The sequence below is a fragment of the Aspergillus campestris genome, assembly GCF_002847485.1.
Source record: "Aspergillus campestris IBT 28561 chromosome Unknown P168scaffold_5, whole genome shotgun sequence".
NCBI classification, from domain to species: domain Eukaryota; kingdom Fungi; phylum Ascomycota; class Eurotiomycetes; order Eurotiales; family Aspergillaceae; genus Aspergillus; species Aspergillus campestris.
In genome coordinates this window covers 493,540-513,585 of record NW_020194340.1, presented here as the reverse complement: position 1 = coordinate 513,585, position 20,046 = coordinate 493,540, and the positions used below count along the sequence as shown (strand labels likewise).

At 53.2% G+C, this 20,046-nt stretch overlaps 8 protein-coding genes across 8 annotated transcripts; 5 read left to right on the top strand and 3 right to left on the bottom strand.

Annotated features, from left to right (window-relative positions):
• Positions 1-852: 852 nt before the first annotated feature.
• Positions 853-4,039, bottom strand: P168DRAFT_326566 (snoRNA-binding rRNA-processing protein DIP2). Its single transcript, XM_024841140.1, has 3 exons — positions 4,010-4,039; positions 3,707-3,961; positions 853-3,637 (listed from the first exon to the last, which is right to left on the bottom strand). Exons 1-3 carry the CDS (start codon positions 4,024-4,026, stop codon positions 1,024-1,026), a joined length of 2,886 nt encoding a protein of 961 aa, XP_024693372.1. The 5' UTR covers positions 4,027-4,039; the 3' UTR covers positions 853-1,023.
• A 192-nt stretch (positions 4,040-4,231) lies between these two features.
• Positions 4,232-5,797, top strand: P168DRAFT_289634 (actin-related protein 2/3 complex subunit 2). Its single transcript, XM_024837044.1, has 5 exons — positions 4,232-4,425; positions 4,525-5,189; positions 5,242-5,342; positions 5,409-5,457; positions 5,510-5,797. Exons 1-5 carry the CDS (start codon positions 4,364-4,366, stop codon positions 5,587-5,589), a joined length of 957 nt encoding a protein of 318 aa, XP_024693371.1. The 5' UTR covers positions 4,232-4,363; the 3' UTR covers positions 5,590-5,797.
• Positions 5,798-7,266: 1,469 nt separating this feature from the next.
• On the bottom strand, positions 7,267-8,015 carry P168DRAFT_289633 (uncharacterized protein). Its single transcript, XM_024837043.1, has 2 exons — positions 7,947-8,015; positions 7,267-7,564 (listed from the first exon to the last, which is right to left on the bottom strand). The coding sequence occupies exon 2, from the start codon at positions 7,532-7,534 to the stop codon at positions 7,370-7,372; it is 165 nt and encodes a 54-aa protein (XP_024693370.1). The 5' UTR covers positions 7,535-7,564; positions 7,947-8,015; the 3' UTR covers positions 7,267-7,369.
• Positions 8,016-8,037: 22 nt separating this feature from the next.
• On the top strand, positions 8,038-9,323 carry P168DRAFT_251605 (F-box protein; the record flags this gene model as incomplete). The annotated part of the gene is made up of 2 exons (XM_024834278.1): positions 8,038-9,039; positions 9,094-9,323. The coding sequence occupies 2 exons, from the start codon at positions 8,038-8,040 to the stop codon at positions 9,238-9,240; spliced, it is 1,149 nt and encodes a 382-aa protein (XP_024693369.1). The 3' UTR covers positions 9,241-9,323.
• Positions 9,324-10,164: 841 nt separating this feature from the next.
• Positions 10,165-14,219, top strand: P168DRAFT_296523 (uncharacterized protein; the record flags this gene model as incomplete). Its single annotated transcript, XM_024838119.1, has 7 exons — positions 10,165-10,266; positions 10,314-10,511; positions 10,576-11,609; position 12,604; positions 13,125-13,372; positions 13,444-14,108; positions 14,164-14,219. 7 exons carry the CDS (start codon positions 10,165-10,167, stop codon positions 14,217-14,219), a joined length of 2,304 nt encoding a protein of 767 aa, XP_024693368.1.
• A 621-nt stretch (positions 14,220-14,840) lies between these two features.
• P168DRAFT_251596 (rRNA-binding ribosome biosynthesis protein UTP23) lies at positions 14,841-16,095 on the top strand (the record flags this gene model as incomplete). Its single annotated transcript, XM_024834277.1, has 3 exons — positions 14,841-14,928; positions 14,992-15,081; positions 15,176-16,095. The coding sequence occupies 3 exons, from the start codon at positions 14,841-14,843 to the stop codon at positions 15,970-15,972; spliced, it is 975 nt and encodes a 324-aa protein (XP_024693367.1). The 3' UTR covers positions 15,973-16,095.
• Positions 16,096-16,125: 30 nt separating this feature from the next.
• On the bottom strand, positions 16,126-16,717 carry P168DRAFT_326561 (COX assembly mitochondrial protein). The gene is made up of 2 exons (XM_024841139.1): positions 16,663-16,717; positions 16,126-16,546 (listed from the first exon to the last, which is right to left on the bottom strand). The coding sequence occupies exons 1-2, from the start codon at positions 16,694-16,696 to the stop codon at positions 16,308-16,310; spliced, it is 273 nt and encodes a 90-aa protein (XP_024693366.1). The 5' UTR covers positions 16,697-16,717; the 3' UTR covers positions 16,126-16,307.
• Positions 16,718-16,930: 213 nt separating this feature from the next.
• P168DRAFT_326560 (rRNA-processing protein PWP1) lies at positions 16,931-18,879 on the top strand. Its single transcript, XM_024841138.1, has 2 exons — positions 16,931-17,378; positions 17,432-18,879. The coding sequence occupies exons 1-2, from the start codon at positions 17,125-17,127 to the stop codon at positions 18,780-18,782; spliced, it is 1,605 nt and encodes a 534-aa protein (XP_024693365.1). The 5' UTR covers positions 16,931-17,124; the 3' UTR covers positions 18,783-18,879.
• The last annotated feature ends 1,167 nt before the right edge of the window (positions 18,880-20,046 follow it).

Genomic DNA, 20,046 nt, shown 5'->3' with positions numbered 1-20,046 from the left:
ATCCAGTTATGCACACATAGTTATCCACAATATGCCATGTATGACTAACTATACCCTACCCGGCCCGTCCATCATCCCGATCCCGACGCCAAAACTTATTTTTACTCGTTTTTTTCCTCTTTCTTTTCTCCTCTTCTTCTCCATTGTGGAAAAACTCAACCACGAACACCAACAATAATGAGATAATGCTGTCAATCCACTGACCATCAGGTATGCTCACAACATCCAACTCTACCACAAACACAATCAATTCCCAAACCAATCAATCAATCATCATCACCCCGCCATGACCACAAAGCCACAAAAGACAAGACAAGGCAGGACCAGACAGGAAAAGCAGAGCACAAGCCAAACCAAACCCAAACAAACACAATAATAATAAAACACACCCTCGACACCTTAAATGATGAGAACGTTTCTCTAGAACCGGTATTTTTTAGGAAGAGCCGGAAAAGGTATGGCAGGGATTGCCCTTCTCAATCCTATGAGAGGGTGTCTTTTGTCGTCGGTGCTTAGAATGGTTCTTCTGAGATGGTGTCTTGGATGTGTTTTATTATTGTTTTTGTGGGTTTCGCTTGGTCTTGGGGGGGAAAGGGTGGAAGGATCTTTTCGATCTTTCTGTCTAGAACCCTCGCTGGATTTGGTGGTTACTCGCCTATCTGGCTAGCTGTTGGCTACTTGGGTCCTTGGCCTTGTCTTTGTGCTTGTCCTTTGTGGTCGGGTCTTTTTTTTTCTGCTTTTCTGGTGGATCATGCTGACTCGGTTTAGTTTCTAGGTTTCTTGTTTATACGCTGTAGATTAGTGGAGGCTACGGGGGACTATTATAGGGTAATGTCTAGTTATATTGAACATAATGAACATATTTTAATTACATCGAAGATATACATAATTTTTTTTTAACCTACACCCTCCTAGGTAGAAAAAAGCGTCTTGTAAACTCCCGGATATATAACTTTTGGTAGTAGTAGCCCATGAACCAACACCTCACAACGCCAATAGATATGCTCGTACAATAGGACAGACTCAGGCAACGCTAACAAACTGGCGCTTCTTGCCGGTCCCCGTCGTCCGCTGCTGCTTCTCGTAGAGCTCCTCGTCGATGTAGTCCTTGGTGCTTTCCTCCTTGACCTGGTTGCTGATGAACTGCAGCGCAGACAGGTTGAAGCCCATCTCGTCTTTCTGGCGCGCGAGCACCCGGCGCAGCGTTGACCGGATGCTGTCCAGCATCGGCCGCATGGTCTTGCTGGCGACGATCTGGCGGTGGTGCGTCTTGAGGATGAAGAAGAGGATCCGGCAGGTGAGGGGCACGTTCCACTCGCGGGTGGCCCAGATGTTCAGGAAGGTGAACAGCGGCGGGACCTTGGAGAAGGGCAGGACGAGCAGTGCGTCTTGGAGAGATGCGGCCGGGATCTTCTGCACAACGCTCAGGACGTGCTTTTCGGCGGAGATGTTGCCTAGCGCCATGTAGAGCGGGTTGCGCGTGGGAGGCGCCGCGTTGGGCTGCTTGGCTTTGACGGCGCGCCATTCGCGCACGATCTCGAGATCTTCCATGCCTAGCTCTAGCGCTTCCATGATGCGTTCACCGGCCATGAGGGTCAGCGTGGTCTGTTTGCCGGCGTCGACGGCTTCGGCTTTCTCGCCGTCTTTGTCGTCTTCCTGCTCGAAGGACGCGGTCAGGGTGTTGTCGTACACCTCCTCGAGCTCCTTCTCCCGCTCTTCTTCGAGGAAGAGCGGCTCGTCGGTCTGGTCCCAGGTGCGGATGCTCTTGTCGTGACTGGCGGTGACGACGAACTCGCCGGTTTGACTGATTGCCATGGCCCAAATCTCGCCGTGGTGGCCGCCCAGTCGCTGGATCTGCTCGAACTTGTCGCCGTCCCAGTACTTGATGGTGCGGTCCTTGCTGGCGCTGAAGAAGTTGTGCCCGTTTCCTTCCTTGTTGGTGGGCACAAATGCCACCGCCATGATACTGTCTTCGTGGGCCAGGAATGCCCTGTGGCAGTCACCGAAGTCCAGACCCCACAGACGGACCGTCTTATCAGCCGAACAGGTGACAATAAGCTTACTGTCGTATGAAATGTCCATGTTCAACACAGGGAGTTTGTGGCCGTAAAGGTTCAGGAAGAGCTTCAACGAGTCGGTGAAGAACACCTTGACGGTGTTGTCGAGCATAGCAACAGCCAACAGCCGGGCATCGGGCGAGAAACGGAGACTTAGAACATCGTCCGCGACCTTCAGCGTCCGCGTGTGGACCAGCTTCAAGCGCGGCGTGGTCCGCTTCGTGCCGGGAATTTCTTCTTGAACCACTTGGAAGTTCCAGAACTTGACGGATTTATCGGCGCTACCGCTCGCCAAGGACTTTCCATCGGGATGAACATGGAGAGACCACACCGGTCCATCGTGGGCGTTGATCGTCTCCAGGAGAGTCGAGGAGGCAATATCAAAGACTTCGAGCTGCCCCTCCTTGTTTCCAACGACAACGATTTTGTCACCAGGAAGGAAGGCGGAACAGAGAGAGTAGCCGCACTCCAAGGAACGCAGGCAGCTCTGGGTCCGAGTGTTCCAGACCTTGAGGCTGCCGTTAGAAGCAGACGCTAACATTCGATCATCCGAGCTCAGAGCAATGGACCGAATGTCGGTGCGGTGTCCCGGTATATCGACCGCGAGGTTTCGCGTGTACTCCGACTCATCCTCGTCCTTGTTCTTCTTGTTGGCCATGGCGACGTTGTAAGACTCCAGTTGATTGTTGGTGGTCGCGACAAGGAGCTGGAGGTTGCCAGTCGACTTGCTTCCAATCCAATCGAAGGAACGGACCTTTCCGCCGGTGCGGACGATCACGTACGAGACAAAAACTTCCGACACGGGTGCCGAGGAGATGTCGTCCACTTTGTCGTCGTCCGCTGGCGGAGCAGACTCGCCCTTCTCGGCGGCCTTCTGAGCCTCCTTCTCCCTTCTTCTCCGGCGCTTCCTCGCCAAAGCCTTCTGAATCTCCGTGGCAGAGCGGATCCGCCAAATCTCGACAGACTTCTCGGATCCATGGAATGCGACGTAATCAGCGCGCGGGTGGAAGCTGATTCCGATCGTGCGGTCCTTTCCATTCCGGTAAAATGTGCCTCTGTCCGTCAAGATCTTCATATCCTCCGAGCCGACTTTTTCCTTGGAGATCGTGATCGCAGCGCTTTCGTCGATCGACCAGACCCTCAGCTCTCCATCGTTGCCGGCAGTGATACAGCCACTCTGGTCCGGGGACAGGCCCAGACCCCAACACTCCCCGTTGGACTGTGCCACGTGCGTCTCAATGCAATGCTGCGAAGCCAAATCCCACACCTTAATCAAAGAGTCTTTGCCAGTCGTGATCAGGAATCCCGCGTGCTCACTGAGTCCGGCCGCATTGAGCATCTCCAAGGACGGAGTGAGGAAGTGAAGCGACGTGACTTGGTCGGTGTGTCCTCGGAGCTTGAAGAGACCGACTTCCGCCACAAGATCCCACACAATGATATCCGTGTCCTTTGAGCCACTCGCAATACGGGCGCCGGTGCTGTCGAACGCGATCTCCGTGATCGCGGTCTTATGGCCATTGAAAGAGATGATTACCGTGGCGGTTCTTGAGTCCCAGACGCGAATACTTCCATCTTCGTATCTAGAATAAAATACAGCACATGATTAGCATCATGACTGTCTCTCAGTTGTTCAGATCGAGTAAACTTACCCGACCGCAAAAATATCCTCATCAGTCGGGCTATGGGTGATCGCCGTGACCTGCGCTTTACACGCCGAGTCTCGCCATTTCCCCAGCAACTCCCCCTTCTTTATATCCCAACACAGGATCTCCTCACCGGCCCCGACGAAAGCCCTTCCGGAGCCCGTGCGGCGAGCAGCGCCTGCGATCCCATCGTCTCGGGCCCAGACAGCATTCGACGTCGCGGACGTAATGAGCCCGAACGTTTTCGAATGTTCGAATTTTCTGTCCCAATTAGCCTTCCATATCCAATCGGCGAACCATTGAACTTACAAGTATGACTTGACCATCGTTGGGTGACCGAGTCTGGAGAATAACTGGAGAGCTCCAAAAGATGGTCGACTTTTTTTTTTTCTTAGGCGCAAAAGAGAATAGCACGGGCGGCAACAACTAAGGCGGGCAGAACCATGTCCACCGCCTACCCCTTTCTCTTCCCCCCTCCCCGAAACACTTACGGGGGTTATCATGGGCAGCGAACTACGTAACTGCCTGACTCCTGCTCCGTACTCCCTTAATCTTATAATTTACTCCCCTTGACTCTTTCCAACCTACTTTCGCAAACAAGTGCTGTAGAACACTTGGGGAATTGTTATATTTTCAGTTGTTGATGGTATAAACACCAACAGAATGCTGCTTCTTGAATACCATAACGTCCTCATCCACACCCTCCTCACGGAGCGGTTCTCGGGGTACGGCTCCCCCTCCCCCTCCTCATATTCACCCCACCAACTGCTGTATACATCTACAAACATGTTTTTTGCTAACAAATGATCTTCCGAATTTAATAGTGCTCCCCCGGTATCAATTGATCAAGTCGTTTCCGACTTCGACGGTGTTACCTTCCATGTGTCTACCCCCGAATCGAAGTCCCAGATCCTCATCTCGATCAATGTGAAGTGTTTCAGAGAGCTGGTCCAGTGTGGTGCCCAGCAGGTCCTGGAGAGAGAATATGGGTCGTACATTGTCGCCCCCGAGCCGGGTTATGATTTCTCGGTATTGATCGACTTGGAAAACCTCCCCGCTGACCAGGAAGCGCGGGATGAACTCATCATGCGGCTGGCCCTGATGAAGCGTAACGCCATGGCGGCTCCGTTCGAGAAAGCCTTCAGCGAATTCTCTAGCCTTGCGGAGGAGGCTGCCCAATACACTTCTGAGTCAGCTCCCCAGGGGGTGAAGGAGGGAGGACAGGTGATGGCAATCCACTACCGGGAGGAGGAAGCCATCTATGTCAAGGCCAGCTATGACCGAGTCACGGTGATCTTCAGCACCGTCTTCCGTGAAGAGACCGATCGCATCTTTGGCAAGGTCTTCGTGCAGGAGTTTGTGGACGCTCGTCGCCGTGTATTGACTCTGCAAAACGCCCCGCAAGTGCTTTTCCGGAACGACCCTCCCCTGGAGTTGGAGGGTGTTCCTGGCCTTGCCAACGATGGCAAGACTAGCTACGTAACTTTCGGTAGGCTGTTGTGGCACCCCCCGTGGCACAAACATTGGCTGACGATGTGTAGTGCTCTTCCCCCGCCACTTGTCCGCCCAGCGACGTTACGACAACATCTCCCATATCCAAATCTTCCGCGATTACTTCCATTACCACATCAAAGCCTCGAAGGTGAATACCCAGTGCTGCATTTTTTGCGATGGACTGTTCGTTGCTGACATGTGTTTCTTTCCCCAGGTGTACCTCCATACCCGGATGCGCAAGAGAACCGCCGACTTCCTCCAGGGTAAGCTCAGAAACGACCTCCAGTGTCGATCCCATATGCTAACAGAGGGTAGTTCTCAACCGAGCTCGGCCGGAGAACGAGGAGCGGGAGCGAAAGACCGCCAGTGGCCGGACTTTCCGGGTGCAGGCGTAGAGCAACTGGCGGTGGAGTGTATGTGGTTTGTGTTGACGAGGAAACAAACGAGGGTCAAGCATACATGTTACACAGACAAACCGAATATGCGAATTGTACAGGATGGCGTCTCCAGAGAGATATCTCTGTGGCTCCTTTAATATATACTGAGCCCGTACATTCGTATCTTCCGCATTCCCTCCTACCAATCAATCGGCCAGTATAGAAACGGCGGTAACCACAACCAAACAGCATACTCATGGTATGCTATTTTCTGTAGTCATATCCAGAGTTATTGAGGAGACATGCTTGTTTCCACTGGATCAAGTTACGACGTGCAGGTTAAGTGGGGGAGCCGATGCGCGCGACTCGTGATCCATCACATTTATTTGTCTTTCGGCCGCCTTGCTTCTTTTTTAGTCTCCCACAACACCAACACCCTCAATTTCCCATTTTCTTCCCGACTTCTGGAACTTGTCTATTGTGAGTCGGTGTTCTGGCTTGTGGCTTTCTCTCTGCCACAGCAGGAGTCATTGTTGATTTCCATGTGTCTTTCCATGCCCCATGGTTCTGGATCGCTGGAGCGCCGTCTCAGCCAGGGATGTCAGCCCATCCAAGCTAGTTATCGAACCCATGACTCTGGTCTCACTAGTGACAGACTACTGCGGTGATCGGCCCTCTAGCACTGTGCCTCGTACCCAATCTGTACAATCTCCAGACCCTCGGCCTCAACCCGCGGCGCCGAAGAAAGTTGGACCTAATCTGGGTGAAGTGGACCCGATCATGCCCGTCCGATCCTCCCGGCCGATTATGTCCACCCAACCAGAGACAGGTTTGGCGCCCCATCTGTAGTGAGCGATTGGACGATCTAAATCTCTAATTTATTCCCTATTCAAGCGATCAACACCATGCTGGTCGACTATCCTCATCTGACTGGGACGGCTTCGATTGGCTAGACGGGCCCGACAAACTGGTTCACGGTCACGCAAACAATGCAAGGAGAATGGATTACTGGCCCACCTGGACGCGAGCTGGGACAATCCTTGTCTGCATCCGAGGAGTTGGGCGGAATGGAGACTGGGACCAGGCGACAACCCGATTGACTTGTGGTTTCGCTGGATCACACAGGCCCGAAAATTGTGAGATTCTCGGTCGAACAGGATCAGGGATCTGACATCTGTCACCTTCCCGTCGTTGCAGGACATTAACCTTTCGGTTATCCCGGATCAGTGAGAATCATTCCACCCGTGGGATTTCCCTCGCTTTGGTCGCAAATGAAAGGAGAATCCAAGGGTTTGTGACGGCACCCCACCCCCTACATACCTGCTTGCGTGATCCCGGCAGATGAGGCTAAGGCTGCATTGGCGTCTCCCAGTGTCCCCAGCACTGGGTCAGCCTAAAGAAGGAAGAACGCCTACGCCAGCAGACATTACGAATGCTGAGGGCCCCATCCATGCACGTCCTGGTTGTACACAATTCCAGCCGACCCGCCTTGTGATTTGAGGGGATCATGCCACAAAAAGAAACGTTGCCATCGTCGCATTCTTGTCCAACCTGTGCCTGCAACTCGATTTGTGCTGACCCAGGTAATTGGGCCTTTGGGGCGTCTCGCCAAGTCCGAGGTGCCCCCGGATGCAACTGCTACAACGTATAGATTCTGGCATTAGTTTGGTCTGGACTAGGTTCTGGCATTTCCCCGGCTCCTCTTACCACGTATTATTCCCCGTGTTCTAAGAGAGGCTCTCCGCCCTCTGGTCCATTCCCGGGTTTATCCCAGTCAACAAAATTCCTTACTTCGGAACTAATACCGCTTGGTCCTCGGCATCACACAGGACCTGTTTCTTTTACTTCTTTGTCTCTTCGTCCCCGGAATCAGCGCTCTGACACCGCTCTCTCCTCCCCGGCCAGTTCTCTTTCCCTGACTGATTCCCGGATATAACGTGGGCGGGATTGAATGTAATGACATGCGAGTATTTTGATTCAACTCCGGTCTAAAGTAAAATCTCCTGTCAGCTTTGTGAGTCTGAACACTTGTTCTGCCTTGTTTTATCACCTCTTAAAATATTACTCTTCCCCGAGATTCTATGATGGTCCTTTAGAGATCATCCAATCGAATCAGTCTCATGAACCCATTTCTATATCGTTATATCGTTCATGATTCCATTGCCGGGTTGCCCCAACCTGCCTACGTACCTCAGTTCAAGGGCAATGGCCTCTTTGGCTGCTACAATTTGTACCAGAATGTGCAGTGCGAATACCAAATCTTCTTCATCCCTATAGTCAAGCACGTTTTCAAGATCTCTGGCACGGCGAATCACCGCTCCTCTTCGAGAAATCGAGTTCAAGCGGAAATTATGTACTAATGCATCGATAAGCAGAAAGAAAAGCACAATTCACAATCATTCTGCCAGCGGAAGCAGAGGCCCTATTGACGAGACAACGGGCGGGAATGAGAGAAACAAAGGCCTCATGTCTAGCCATTTCAACGCCCTCCCGCTGGAGGTTATCCTCCACATCCTGTCGTATCTTCCCTTTGAGGCACTTGTTGCCTTCGGCGGGGTATCTCGCGCAAGTTATCGCGCACACATCCTGTGTCTACGGCGCCTGCGGTTAGCGGTCTTCGAAAAACGGATCCACTGCATGATCTCTCATCTCCAGGCGGGATGGGCTACTCCCGAGCAAGTAGGCAAGTTTGCGGGGGATGAGGATATCCGAGGAGACTACACGATCTCTATCATCCAACCCAATGTCAAACGCATCGACCACGACGCCGCCCGCAAGCCGTCAACGAAGACGAATGAGCCAAGAAGCCGCAGCCAATCGCAGCAGGACAGATCTCGGGTCCAGGACCAGATGATTCGCATGCAGAATAGAGTCTTCACCAAGTTGGTGAACCGGTACGGGCCGTCACTGATAAAATTAGAGTTCATGGCGTATGACATCGACATCGAAGGTGCCCAGGCTTTGTCCACCAAATGCCAACACACCCTGCGTCATCTGGCATTGCGCTTCGAGCATCCGCATATCCGAGATGGCTACATGAGGCCTAGTTCTTGGCTTCATCCTGCACCAGCCAGCACTGTCTGGAATCTTCTCATCGGCATTGGACAATATCAGGGCATGGGAATGTCGGGCCTGGAGTCCCTGGTAATGGAGAGGGCAGGCATCACGCCGTGGCAACTAATGATGCTCGTGAGGAATAATCCACGACTAACCGTGCTCAAAATGCGGACTTGCCGCGGCGTGCAGCCCGAATTCCTCGATTGGCTCGGAGGGGTGAGCAGAGACACAGAAGAGGAGGATTTCCTGCGGACCGAAGATAAATGCCATGTGCCCGGAGAGAATTTGGAAGTCCTCTGGCTGGAGAATTGCCACCAGATTGTGACCAAATCTCACGAGCATCCCAAGGACCTGGCCCATGACAGCTGTGATCTTGGGCTTGAATGGGTCCGGGGTCTGAAGAACCTCAAGGTGTGTATATGGTGTTGTGTTTTTTCAGACCGTAAGCTAACCGTCATGCCGAAGTCTCTCTCTCTCAACGAATGTATGAATATTTCATCCGAGTGCGTCGATCGGGCGAATCAGACTATTTGGAAGATCGACGAAGTCGTCTTGCCATACTCTTACCACTCCCCTGACTCAACCATCGAAGTGGACCCGGCGTTGCTATAATCTATGACGATCAATGGGCGTTTGGTGGGACTGGCACATTGTCTTGCATATCTCTTTATTTGGTCTTGTTCGGATTAGCGGGTAGTTTGGATATTGAGCGGGATTTTGATTGTCCTTGGATTGCATATCAAGAATGAACGATGTCATTAATGTTGGGGTCTAAACAATGATTCTAGAGTGATACACATTGCGTCTTTTGGTTCTTCTGGTATCTTTATCAATGTGTCTTTCAGCTAATCCTGTAAGGTGTATGGCTTGTCTATATTTGGTGTTGTCTCATTAACACTTGCAGAAGAGATATCTATGTGCCTTCCAGTCGCATTCAACCACATATAAAGCCCAGGTGTATAATAACCTGATGTTGTTGTGTCCTGCATATAATGTTTGCTAGTGATCGTACTAGACCAAATCATAGTAGTCACGTCCTGCAAAGTGACTGTCAAAGGAAAGAGGCCTGGGCCGTTCCAACCTGAGGCAGTGACTGAGCCTTCACCAAGAACTCCTCACCAGATCATCCATCATGTCCACAATCACTAACAGTCCAGCCGTCTCACTCCAACCTCAGCTGGAAGGGAAGAGAAACGAGAGAGAAAGAGAGTGAAAATGTACTCTTATGACTTTCTTCAATGCCTTCTCACTCTCGTCCGTTCTGTCCCAGAACTCCACATCACGAACTGCTCACCTCACTACTTAGTTTCAGATCGCATCGTCGACAGCGTTCGCCAGCGACGGTTCTCGGCGCTTACAGTGAACGACAGTATGGGCCCTACAGTTCGCAAGTCCCCCTCCCGTCTCTGGGGCCTTGTGCGCCAGAAAGTTTTTCACAAACGTCCTTCCACTCCGTCTGACCAACTCACCTACCTTTCCGACAGCCTATCCACAAACGAGGAGATTTGCCGCCTCAAAGCGGAGAAGGTAGACAGCATGGATAGCTACTCGCAGGCTATGATGGAGAAGGAGCGCAAGAAGATGCAGGCTCTGGTGCAGCAGAGATCTGACAGCACGGATGTTTCTTACCATTCTGCTGTGAGTTGACTGCAATCATTTGAGAGATAGATCTGACGAAAGAGCAGCTCATGATTCCGGAGCGTCCTACTCTTCCCTACACCATCAGCGCGCCTGAATGGAACGTCTACTCGTCTGCGGTCAAGTACCTGGAGATTCAGATCGATGAGGCGGAGGCGTGGCTGGCGAGCGTCTTGAGGGTGTTCACGAAGGTCTATACTATTTCAAAGATCTTTGTCATGATCCTTCGTCACTATGGCGTGGAGGTAAGGAGCAATGCAGTCCAAGTCCCGCGGTCGGGTGTCAACGGTGTTCAACTGACTGGGCTAGTTGGATGACGGTCCGGACGGCATCATGGCCCATCTCAACAGAGCGGAAGAGCTCGCCACTTGCGATTCGGTTCTCGCGCTGATCGAGAATGTGGAGAACTTGTACTATGCCGCCTATGCGCGTCTCATCATGGAGATTGCGAATGTCGAGCTGTGTTCCTACTTCACGGCGGATCTAGCCCCCGCAGGCCATCGCAGAGAGTCGCGTCTGCCCGAGCCCAAATTTCTGGTCAAGATCCTGCTTTTCTGTAAACAGGTGCTGGATTCTCCCTCCATCTGCGTCGTTCGCAACAAAAAGCTGGTTCAGACGCACCAGGACTATTTTCTCCGCTACTCCATGGAGAGATTCGTTGGCCATGCTTTCCCTCTGGACGATCTGCTGGGCTACCGCCGCTTTGTCCTGCGCATCGTCGGCGACCCGGACTCGCAGTTTTGCCAGAAGTGGGCGTCTGACAACCCGTCCATCGAGTACCAGCTGCCTGTGCAGGAAGTGCTGGCTATCCAGTCGGAGAAATACCTGACCTTTACCCCCAAGGCGCTCGTGGCCGACGAGATTCCTACTTCCGTCCTGCCGCTGGTCCGACGCAAAGACGATCCCGCGCGCTGGGAAAGAGAGCTGATCCGCGACTATCGCCAGGCGACTCTAGCCAAGCTGGAGGGCCGCTGCATCGGGGATATCCGCCGCGAGGACGACCGCCGACTGCTGGTGGAATACGCCAAGGAGCGCAAGTGCACCTGTCGTTCGGCCTGCGTCTGCGCCTGGGACTGCACCATGTTCCCGGAGCGTGTATGCCCCTGCGGAGACCGCGTGATGCGCGTCATGTTCGTCAAGCACCGCAAGAACCACGCTGATCGCCCTGTCGGTGTGCGCTGCAACAGTCTGGCGCGGGCTGTGTTCCAGGGTTTCTCGTGTCTAAAGCGTGACATTGACGACTTTGAGATTGCGGTGGAGCTCAACCGGGCGTTTTTGCTCTTCGCGGAAGAGATTCAGAAACAGCGCGTGGCTTCGATGACTAGTATGGCTAGAAATGGTCTGTGAGTCGTGTAGAGTTCTGGGGTTGCCTCTCTTCTGTTGCTTTATTTTCTCTTTTTTCCCCTGATTTCTCGGTTTCGTGTTTTCTTCTTTCTCCCTGCCTTCCTCCCTGTTCCTATCTTTCTTTTGTTCTTTTTTCAAAACACGTTTTGACGATGACATGACGCGACGAGAGATGCCATGATACCCCGAAACTGCGACGGATAGTCTACAATTAACGAGACCAACGAATACAAGAGATATGAATTGCATGGCCTGGAAGTTTGTATGTGTCAGTGTATATTGTACATGCGTGTAACTAGTAGCAGGGAGTGTTGCGTTCGTAATCCACCGCAGCAGCACTAATAAACATACGGTGTGATCCCTGGACGATCTCCCGACTATTCCCCGTGTCATCCAAACGCCTCACTCAGCCATAACAGCTTCGACCGCAGCAAAGACCCAAGACCAATAAACAACACGCCACTTCATGATGAAGTCCGAAACAAACGAGGCCATCCCACATCATGTGATCGACGGGTGGACTAGGGACTGTATCCATTGATTTAACCCATTTCATCAATTCTATGGAGTCGATCCTCGGGTCTAGTGGGTATCATGAGCCAAAGAAAACGGCACGATGATGTCATATGGTAATCAGATAGGTTGTAAACAGGGCAGATCATTCATTGAACTAGAATTGCAATTCTTAGGTAGTATGTCAGGAGATGGGATAGGAGGATTATGATATGTTTTGCGACAACTGTTCTAACGGTAGTCTAGAATGACACCAGTGGTGGCGACAACCAGGCTAAACCTTTAGGGCCAAGATAAAGATAGAATCAATCCACGTCTATCAGTTGATCCATTTGATCCATCAGAGAGCCTAACAGTAACGGGGAATTGCTGATTCGCCGCCTTGTGGTTGGCCAACTGGCGTGCGGATGCCTGGGTGCCTTAAATAGCATAGAAAAAAAAAATATATGGAAAAAAGGAGAAAAGAGAAAAGATTAACAGGGTAAAAAGATCCCTGGAGGATTTACGTTTCTTACTTACCTGAACAGGAAAAGAAAGGAAGAAAATAAAATAAAATCTGAAAAATAACGAGGGATTGAAAGGATTCTCGACCGGTTCAAATATGCAACTCCCCAAATAGAATTTTCCCCTTCTCCTTCTCCTCCTACTTTCGATTCATCTATCCATTTATTGTCCTCTTCCCTTTCCTTATTTCGAATGTCTCTCGTTGGTCTTTTCCTCCCAGACACATCACACTCGCGGGCATGGTACCTCCGACCGGTGCCTGTTCCCCCGTTAGACCCTCTTTCCGGATACTTGGCTCCCTCGCATCGCACTGTCGATTGCCCGGTCATGGTCACCACCACAACCACCACCTCAATAACCACGCCCTGCGGATCCGCGGCTCGATAATACAGTCCCGCCGATACCAGGGCGCCGTTTGGCCCTCCTACGGTATCACCACTCCCGTCCCCGATCCGCCTCCGCAGTTCCCTATCGCCAAATCGCCCTTCCGCTTCCAGACGGGCTATGCCTTGCGCGCCAAACGACCCTCACGGCCCTTTCCCCCGCCGTTCCTGTCGCCGCCGTCGTCTTCCTTCTCCGATCCTCTGACTACCCATTCCTTGAGTCAGGATAGGAGATTGTCCGTTGGGGGGGAACTCGTGCGAGGGCTCAACAACGGCGACGATGCCGTCCTCGTCGCGGACAACTTCCTGGCCGTCAACGATGGCGTGGGAGCTTGGATGACCAAGCCGCGAGGTCACGCTGCGTAAGTCGACTCCTTAACAGACGAGAAAGACCAAAGAAAGAAATCTCCTAACCTGATCATGCACTCCCTAGTCTCTGGTCCCGACTCCTCTTACACTTCTGGGCCCTCGAGGTCGAGCGCGAACCCGACGGCGAAAACCCCCCCGATCCGATCGAGTACCTCCAGCGAGCCTACGAAGAAACCACCCGGGCCACGACCACCCCGAGCGCCTGGTACGGCACAACCACCTCAGTAACGACGCTACTACACTACTCGCGCGACAGCGAGGGCAACCCCAAACCCCTCCTCTACGTGACCAACCTGGGCGACTGCAAGGTGCTTGTCATCCGGCCGCGGGAGAAAAAGGTGCTCTTCCGCACCGAAGAACAGTGGCACTGGTTCGACTGCCCCATGCAGCTGGGGACTAACAGCGTCGATACCCCTCGCAAGGATGCCGTCTTGTCGCTGGTCGACCTGGAAGAGGATGACATCGTGCTGGCTGCGTCGGACGGCGTGCTGGACAACCTGTGGGAGCACGAGGTGCTCACGCTGACGCTGGAGAGCTTGGAGAAATGGGAACAGGGCCGCCACGACAGTGAAGCTCCTGACCAGACGCATCCCGCCATGCTGACCGAGGAATGCATGGTGTTTGTGGCGCGCGAGCTGCTCCGCGCGGCCCTTGAAATCGCGCAGGATCCCTACGCGGAGAGCCCTTATATGGAGAAGGTGATCGATGAGGGACTGGCTTTTCAAGGGGGTAAGCAGATCATCCGGTGTTGAGTGTGGTAGTTGATGTGACTGACATGGACTAGGTAAAATGGACGACATCAGCGTGGTCGTCGGTCGCTGCCGGCGGAGAGAGAGCTGAATTCAGCTGTCGATCCCAGATTTCAAATCTTCGACAGTCTTTTGTGGCTAAGAACCACACCCCGTCTCATACGACTACTGATCGCCGAGACATCCAGGGAGGCCATTGACGATCGTCCGGCCCGATACAGGCAGACATGCCGCTCCGGCCGCTACGTCCTCCCGACCACGAGCGCCAGCTCCAAACGCTGCCCAAAGCGCAGCCGATTAGAGGCATATACATTACTACGTGCGATGAACATAATGCATTAAAGGATGTACTGGTTCGGTCTATTGGGATACGTTCTTTCATTCTCTATTTTTCTTTTTACACATATTACCTTTAACTAGATTACATGGCGATTTATTTGTACTATGGATGATACATGAAATGACACTAGCTATAACAATACATAATTAATAATTTACACTCCTATATCAGCATCAGTAATGGCGTAGTCTGACTCTGACAACCAAATGTATACTCCAGAGTCCATAGTATGACCGCACAGACCAATCCACACGCGCCTCACCGCCCGGCAAAATCCCGCAAAAAAAGTTTCAACTCCACCAGCAGCGCAAACCGACCACAACCGCCAATCCACCCTTTCCCCCCAAATAACCTCATTTTCACACGCTCAAAATGAGGGCCAAGCGATCGAAGAAGTACCGCAAGCTCATGCACCAGTATGAGCTCGCTTTCGGGTTCCGCGAGCCGTATCAAGTGCTTGGTGTGTATACCTGATTGAACTGTCTCATGGTATGAATATGACTGACTGGATTGATTGTGATAGTTGATTCCAGTTTTTTACATGCTGTGCATACGTTCAAGATGGAGTTGATCCCGGCGCTGGAGCGGACGCTGCAGGGGCAGGTTAAGCCTCGTATGTTTTTCTCTTCTCTATATTGAGTCGCCCATCACGGCGTAAAGAACGCAGAGAACACCAAAGAACAAGAAGAAAAAAACTAACAGAATAGTCCTCACAAAATGCTCCCTAGCAGCAATAATGGCCGCGCAGCCCATCAACCCCAGAACCAACAACCCCTACAGACCCTTCCACCTCCCCCCGCCCACAGAGGTCCCCCTCCGCCACTGCTCCCACAACGCGGACTCGACCCCCATCGACGAAACAGAGTGTCTGCTCTCCCTCCTGTGTCCCTCGGCGGACGCCAAGAAGAAGAACAAAGAGCATTACATCCTGGCCACGTCGGACCCGCCCGCGCCGAAGAAGGACGCGGCGGCTGACGCGGGGAGGAAGCGCAAGCGCGGTGGTGTTGATGAAGCTGCTGTTGCGTTGAGGCATGCGCAGAAATTCCGCTCTGCGGCGCGGTCTATTCCTGGTGTGCCGATCGTTTATGTGAAGCGGTCCGTTATGATTCTGGAGCCGATGAGTGCGCCGTCGGATGGGATTCGCGAGGGGTATGAGAAGGGGAAGTTCCGCGTGGGACTCAATGATGAAGCGATGCAGAAGAAGAGGAGTGCTGCGGGTGACGGTGCGGGTGCGGGTGATAAGGATAAGGATAAGAGTAAGAGTAAGGGTGGGGTGAAGAAGCCGAAGCAGCCGAATCCGTTGAGTGTCAAGAAGCCGAAGAAGAAGACGCCTGGTGGTGAGGCTGGGTCGAAGGAGGGTGGTTCTGGGGAGAGGGCCGCCGCGGAGCAGGATGAAGGCGAGGGCGAGGGCGCGCCGAAGAAGAGGAGACGGCGTCATCATAAGAGCGCGAACCAGGATGGTGCGGAGTCGGCTGCTGCTGGCGGGGATGCCATGGAGGAGTGATCTCTTTGTCTGGTTGTGGACTTTTTCTTCTTCTTTGAATATTGGTTAAAAGTGACTATGGTATGGCGTTTTGGTTGGAAGCGAGTGCGTCTCGTTGATAATGTACAGTCGATAGATCTCAATACCTACACATGTATCATGGGCGTAGTACTTCAACCATAGAAAGAGGAGTAGTTGATATACATGTAGTCCGATAGTATAGTATACAAAGGTCGCAACAAGAAAGCCAATAAACACCCAACACCATCTACCCACGCATTAACAGTCAAACCCAACCTAATCGACCTCACACATAGGCAGGCGTATATACACCAACACAGCTGAACAGAGAGAGATTACTTCTCCCCAGCAGCCGCACCCCCCGTCACCTCCAACGCCTTCTCATCCGCCCAGATCTTCTCAATCCGCCTGCGATTCTCCCTCGCCGTATCGCGGTTCCGCTTTGCGCGCGCGTACCGCTCCTCGCCCAGACACTTGTTCACGTCGCGCTTGATGTCGTTGCAGCTGCCGATGGCCTTGTGCAGGAAGCCTCTTGCGTGACATTCGTCGAGGGCGGTCATGATTTCTTCGCAGTCTATTTTATTGTTTGTTAGTTGGTTTTGTCTTTTGGAGAGTAGGCGTGGATGGGTGGGTGGGTGAGGTGGTTTATGATCGATTGGGATGGGGTGGAGACGGAGGGAATTGACGTACTTGCGTTGTAGGGCGTGTGTAAGTGGGAATGCATCTTGATCTGGGTTGACTTTGTAAGTCGCTTGTATATCTAGTCCTGTGGTTGAAGTTGACGAGAGAAGTAGATAGACAGATCAGGCTATCTACTCAGTCAAGGATGGAGAAATCTCCGAGCGCATCCCGGGCGGTGAGCGAAAAGCGGGCGGATTCTGCCGGGCGGAAAGACCAGAGGGGAAATTTGATAAAAAAAAAATGTCGAAAAAAAGAGACGGACTGACAACGATCAATGGTTTGATTATCTTGACTTTTTGACCTTACCTTTCTATTCTCGTTGACTATAGCAGACTTTCATCTTGTGGGTGAGTCGCTGACGGGGTATTTTTTATTTTACCAGCCTTCTCTTGAGTTTGGAGGTTGAAGTTTCTGTCCACTATACAGGCGACACATTCTTATTACAGCAGCCCATTCGGGTGATACGAGACGATGTCCATGATTACGACTTCTGCGTGGGTGCGCCGCGGCGTGGCGGCGCAGTTCCCTGCGAAATATGAGATCGATGAGGAGGAGATGAACCGTATATCGAAGCTTGCGCGCGAGCAGCTCGAGGACGCCCGGGAGGATCTGAGTGCTGCTCAGGAGGGCCAGGGCGACGATGATGAGATGGATGAGGGTGGGGATGCTAAGGCGGCCGTGCAGGGTGGGGGTGAGAAGAAGGGTGATGCGAAGGAGAGCAATGAGTAGGTTTCCTTGATCTTTCTTATCGTGGTGATTATGGTTCTAATTATTTTAGTGATGACGACCTCAAAGAATACGATCTCGACCACTACGACAGCGACGAGGTCGACGACGACGGCGAGAAGATCACCATGTTCGGCAATGTCAAGTCCCTGGCGTATCACGAGCCCAACGAGGAAGACCCCTACCTGGTGATGCCGGAGGAGGCAGACGAAGACGAGGAGCGCGAGGAGCTACAGATCATGCCGACGGACAATCTCCTGCTGGCCGGAAAGATCGAGGACGAGGTGGCGCATCTGGAAGTCTACGTCTACGAGGACGCGGCGGACAATCTCTACGTGCACCACGACGTGATGCTGCCGGCGATCCCGCTGTGTCTGGAGTGGCTGGACATGCCCGTCGGCAAGGCGGCCGAGGGGCGCACGACGGGCAACTTCGTCGCGGTGGGCACCATGGAGTCCGACATTGAGATCTGGGACCTGGACATCGTGGACTGCATGTACCCGAACGCGATCCTGGGCCAGGGCGGCGCGGACAAGGCGCCCAAGAAGAAGTCCAAGAAGACCAAGGCCAACCCCGAGTTCCACGTCGACTCGGTGCTCGCGCTCGCGGCCAACCGCCAGCACCGCAACCTGCTGGCGTCCGCGTCGGCAGACCGCACCGTCAAGCTGTGGGACCTCAACACGGGCAAGTGCGCCAAGTCCTACTCCCACCACACGGACAAGGTGTGCTCGCTGGACTGGCACCCGCGGGAGTCGACCGTGCTGCTGAGCGGCAGCTACGACCGCACCGTCGTCGCGGCGGACATGCGCGGCGCGGACGCCACCGCCCGCTGGGCCGTCGACGCCGACGTCGAGGCCGTGCGCTGGGACGTCCACGACCCCAACTTCTTCTACGTGACGACCGACGCCGGCATGGTGTACAAGTTCGACGCGCGCAACCCCCCCGCCACCCCCGGCGCGAGCAAGCCCGTGTGGTCGCTGCAGGCGCACGACTCGTCCGTCTCGTCCTTCGACATCAGCGGCAACATCCCCGGGTTCCTGGTGACGGGGTCGACGGATAAGCAGGTGAAGCTGTGGAACGTCGAGAACAACCGACCCACCCTGGTGGTGTCGCGCAAGATGGAGCTGGGCAAGATCTTCTCGACCACCTTCGCCCCCGACGCCGAGGTCGGGTTCCGCCTGGCGGTGGCGGGCAGCAAGGGCGTCGTCCAGATCTGGGACACCTCGACCAACGCGGCGGTGCGCCGGGCGTTCGTGTCGCGCGCGCCTCAGCTGGAGGGCGAGGTCAAGGAGCGGATGGTCGGTCTGCCGGCCGATCACGACGAATCGGATGACGATGAGGGTCCGGCGGAGGAGGGACCCGTGCAAGGAGGCGATGGCTGGGAGTCGATGGACGAGGATTGATTTGATAATGTTAAAGTGGACGGAAAAAGGAAAAAAGGAGAGACCCGTGACGTTATGATGATTGCATTCGGATTAGAATATTGGTTTAAATATTGATGAGTATATACCTATCTCCTGCTGCCTACATGACTGTATCTGGGTTATATTTGGTGTAAGGCAACGCCCCCTTCAGGCATGCGATGCAAACGTACAAACATGCCAACCTTAAACAGTAGCCTTAGGCATTATTCACCTCAGGCATATTCCACCTCAGGCACGGAATGCCCTGCCGAAAGTATAAGTCATGTGACACACATTAACTCCACCAATCGGCGGGCAGTAACAAGGCCGTGCGCTTCGACCCAGGGTTGGATGGAGAGGATGGCATGGATAAGCAGTGGACATTACGTGTTGTCCGAGGTTCCATCGTTCGTCACGGTCTGGGAGAACAGAAGATATCCGGAGCGATGGGCTCAGATGGGATCCACCGTTCAGAGTGGTTCTAAGGTACGGAAGTTGGACTGGTCCGATGGATGTGAAGAACTACTGCATCCTGCTACTCAACAGACATGTCGAGCCAGGATCGATAGTCACTGGGGAGGATTGGATACGTAGCGTGGGATGGATAAGAAGAACGCCAGGACTACTTAGTTAGGACCTTGGTCCTAGGTACTCCGTACTAGGAGGTGGTGATCTGCCAACTCTGTTTGATGGTAGGTATCAGGCCAATCCTGGGAGATGCCAAGAGGGGTCAGAAACTTAAGAACAGGTCACGATTCATCTGGCGGACAATTCATTCTGGATCCACTGGACCCACCCTTTCTTTCTGTCGACTCCACTGTTTTGTTTGGAGTCTACTACCACTCTGTTGGATAGGGAACATGGCAAGACATCTGCAAGAAGCGTTTGAGAGTGAGATAAGAGTACAAAAAGATACAAACATGATATCATCGCAGACTCCCCAGACAACCAGGTGTGACAGGGTCACGGGCTGAGACAACGCGGACGGGACGTCGGTTTCATGCGGGTTGGCTGAGAGGACCTCCAGGGGCTCCCACAGGCCCCGTCCCTGGCGCCATCGCCGGCCCTAACCCCCACTGTGGTTTAGTGGCGGCAATTGTGAGGCACCGGGGCAGTTTCGCTTTAGCTTCTGACTCGATCAGCCAAGTGGGCGCTTGGGCCGTTATTCCGTTAGAGTGATTCCTTTTTCTGTCTTTCTTAGTTTTTTTTAGTCGAGGGGAACCAACAGGTCGAGATTGTTGGTCGGTATCCAGGTTGACGAATG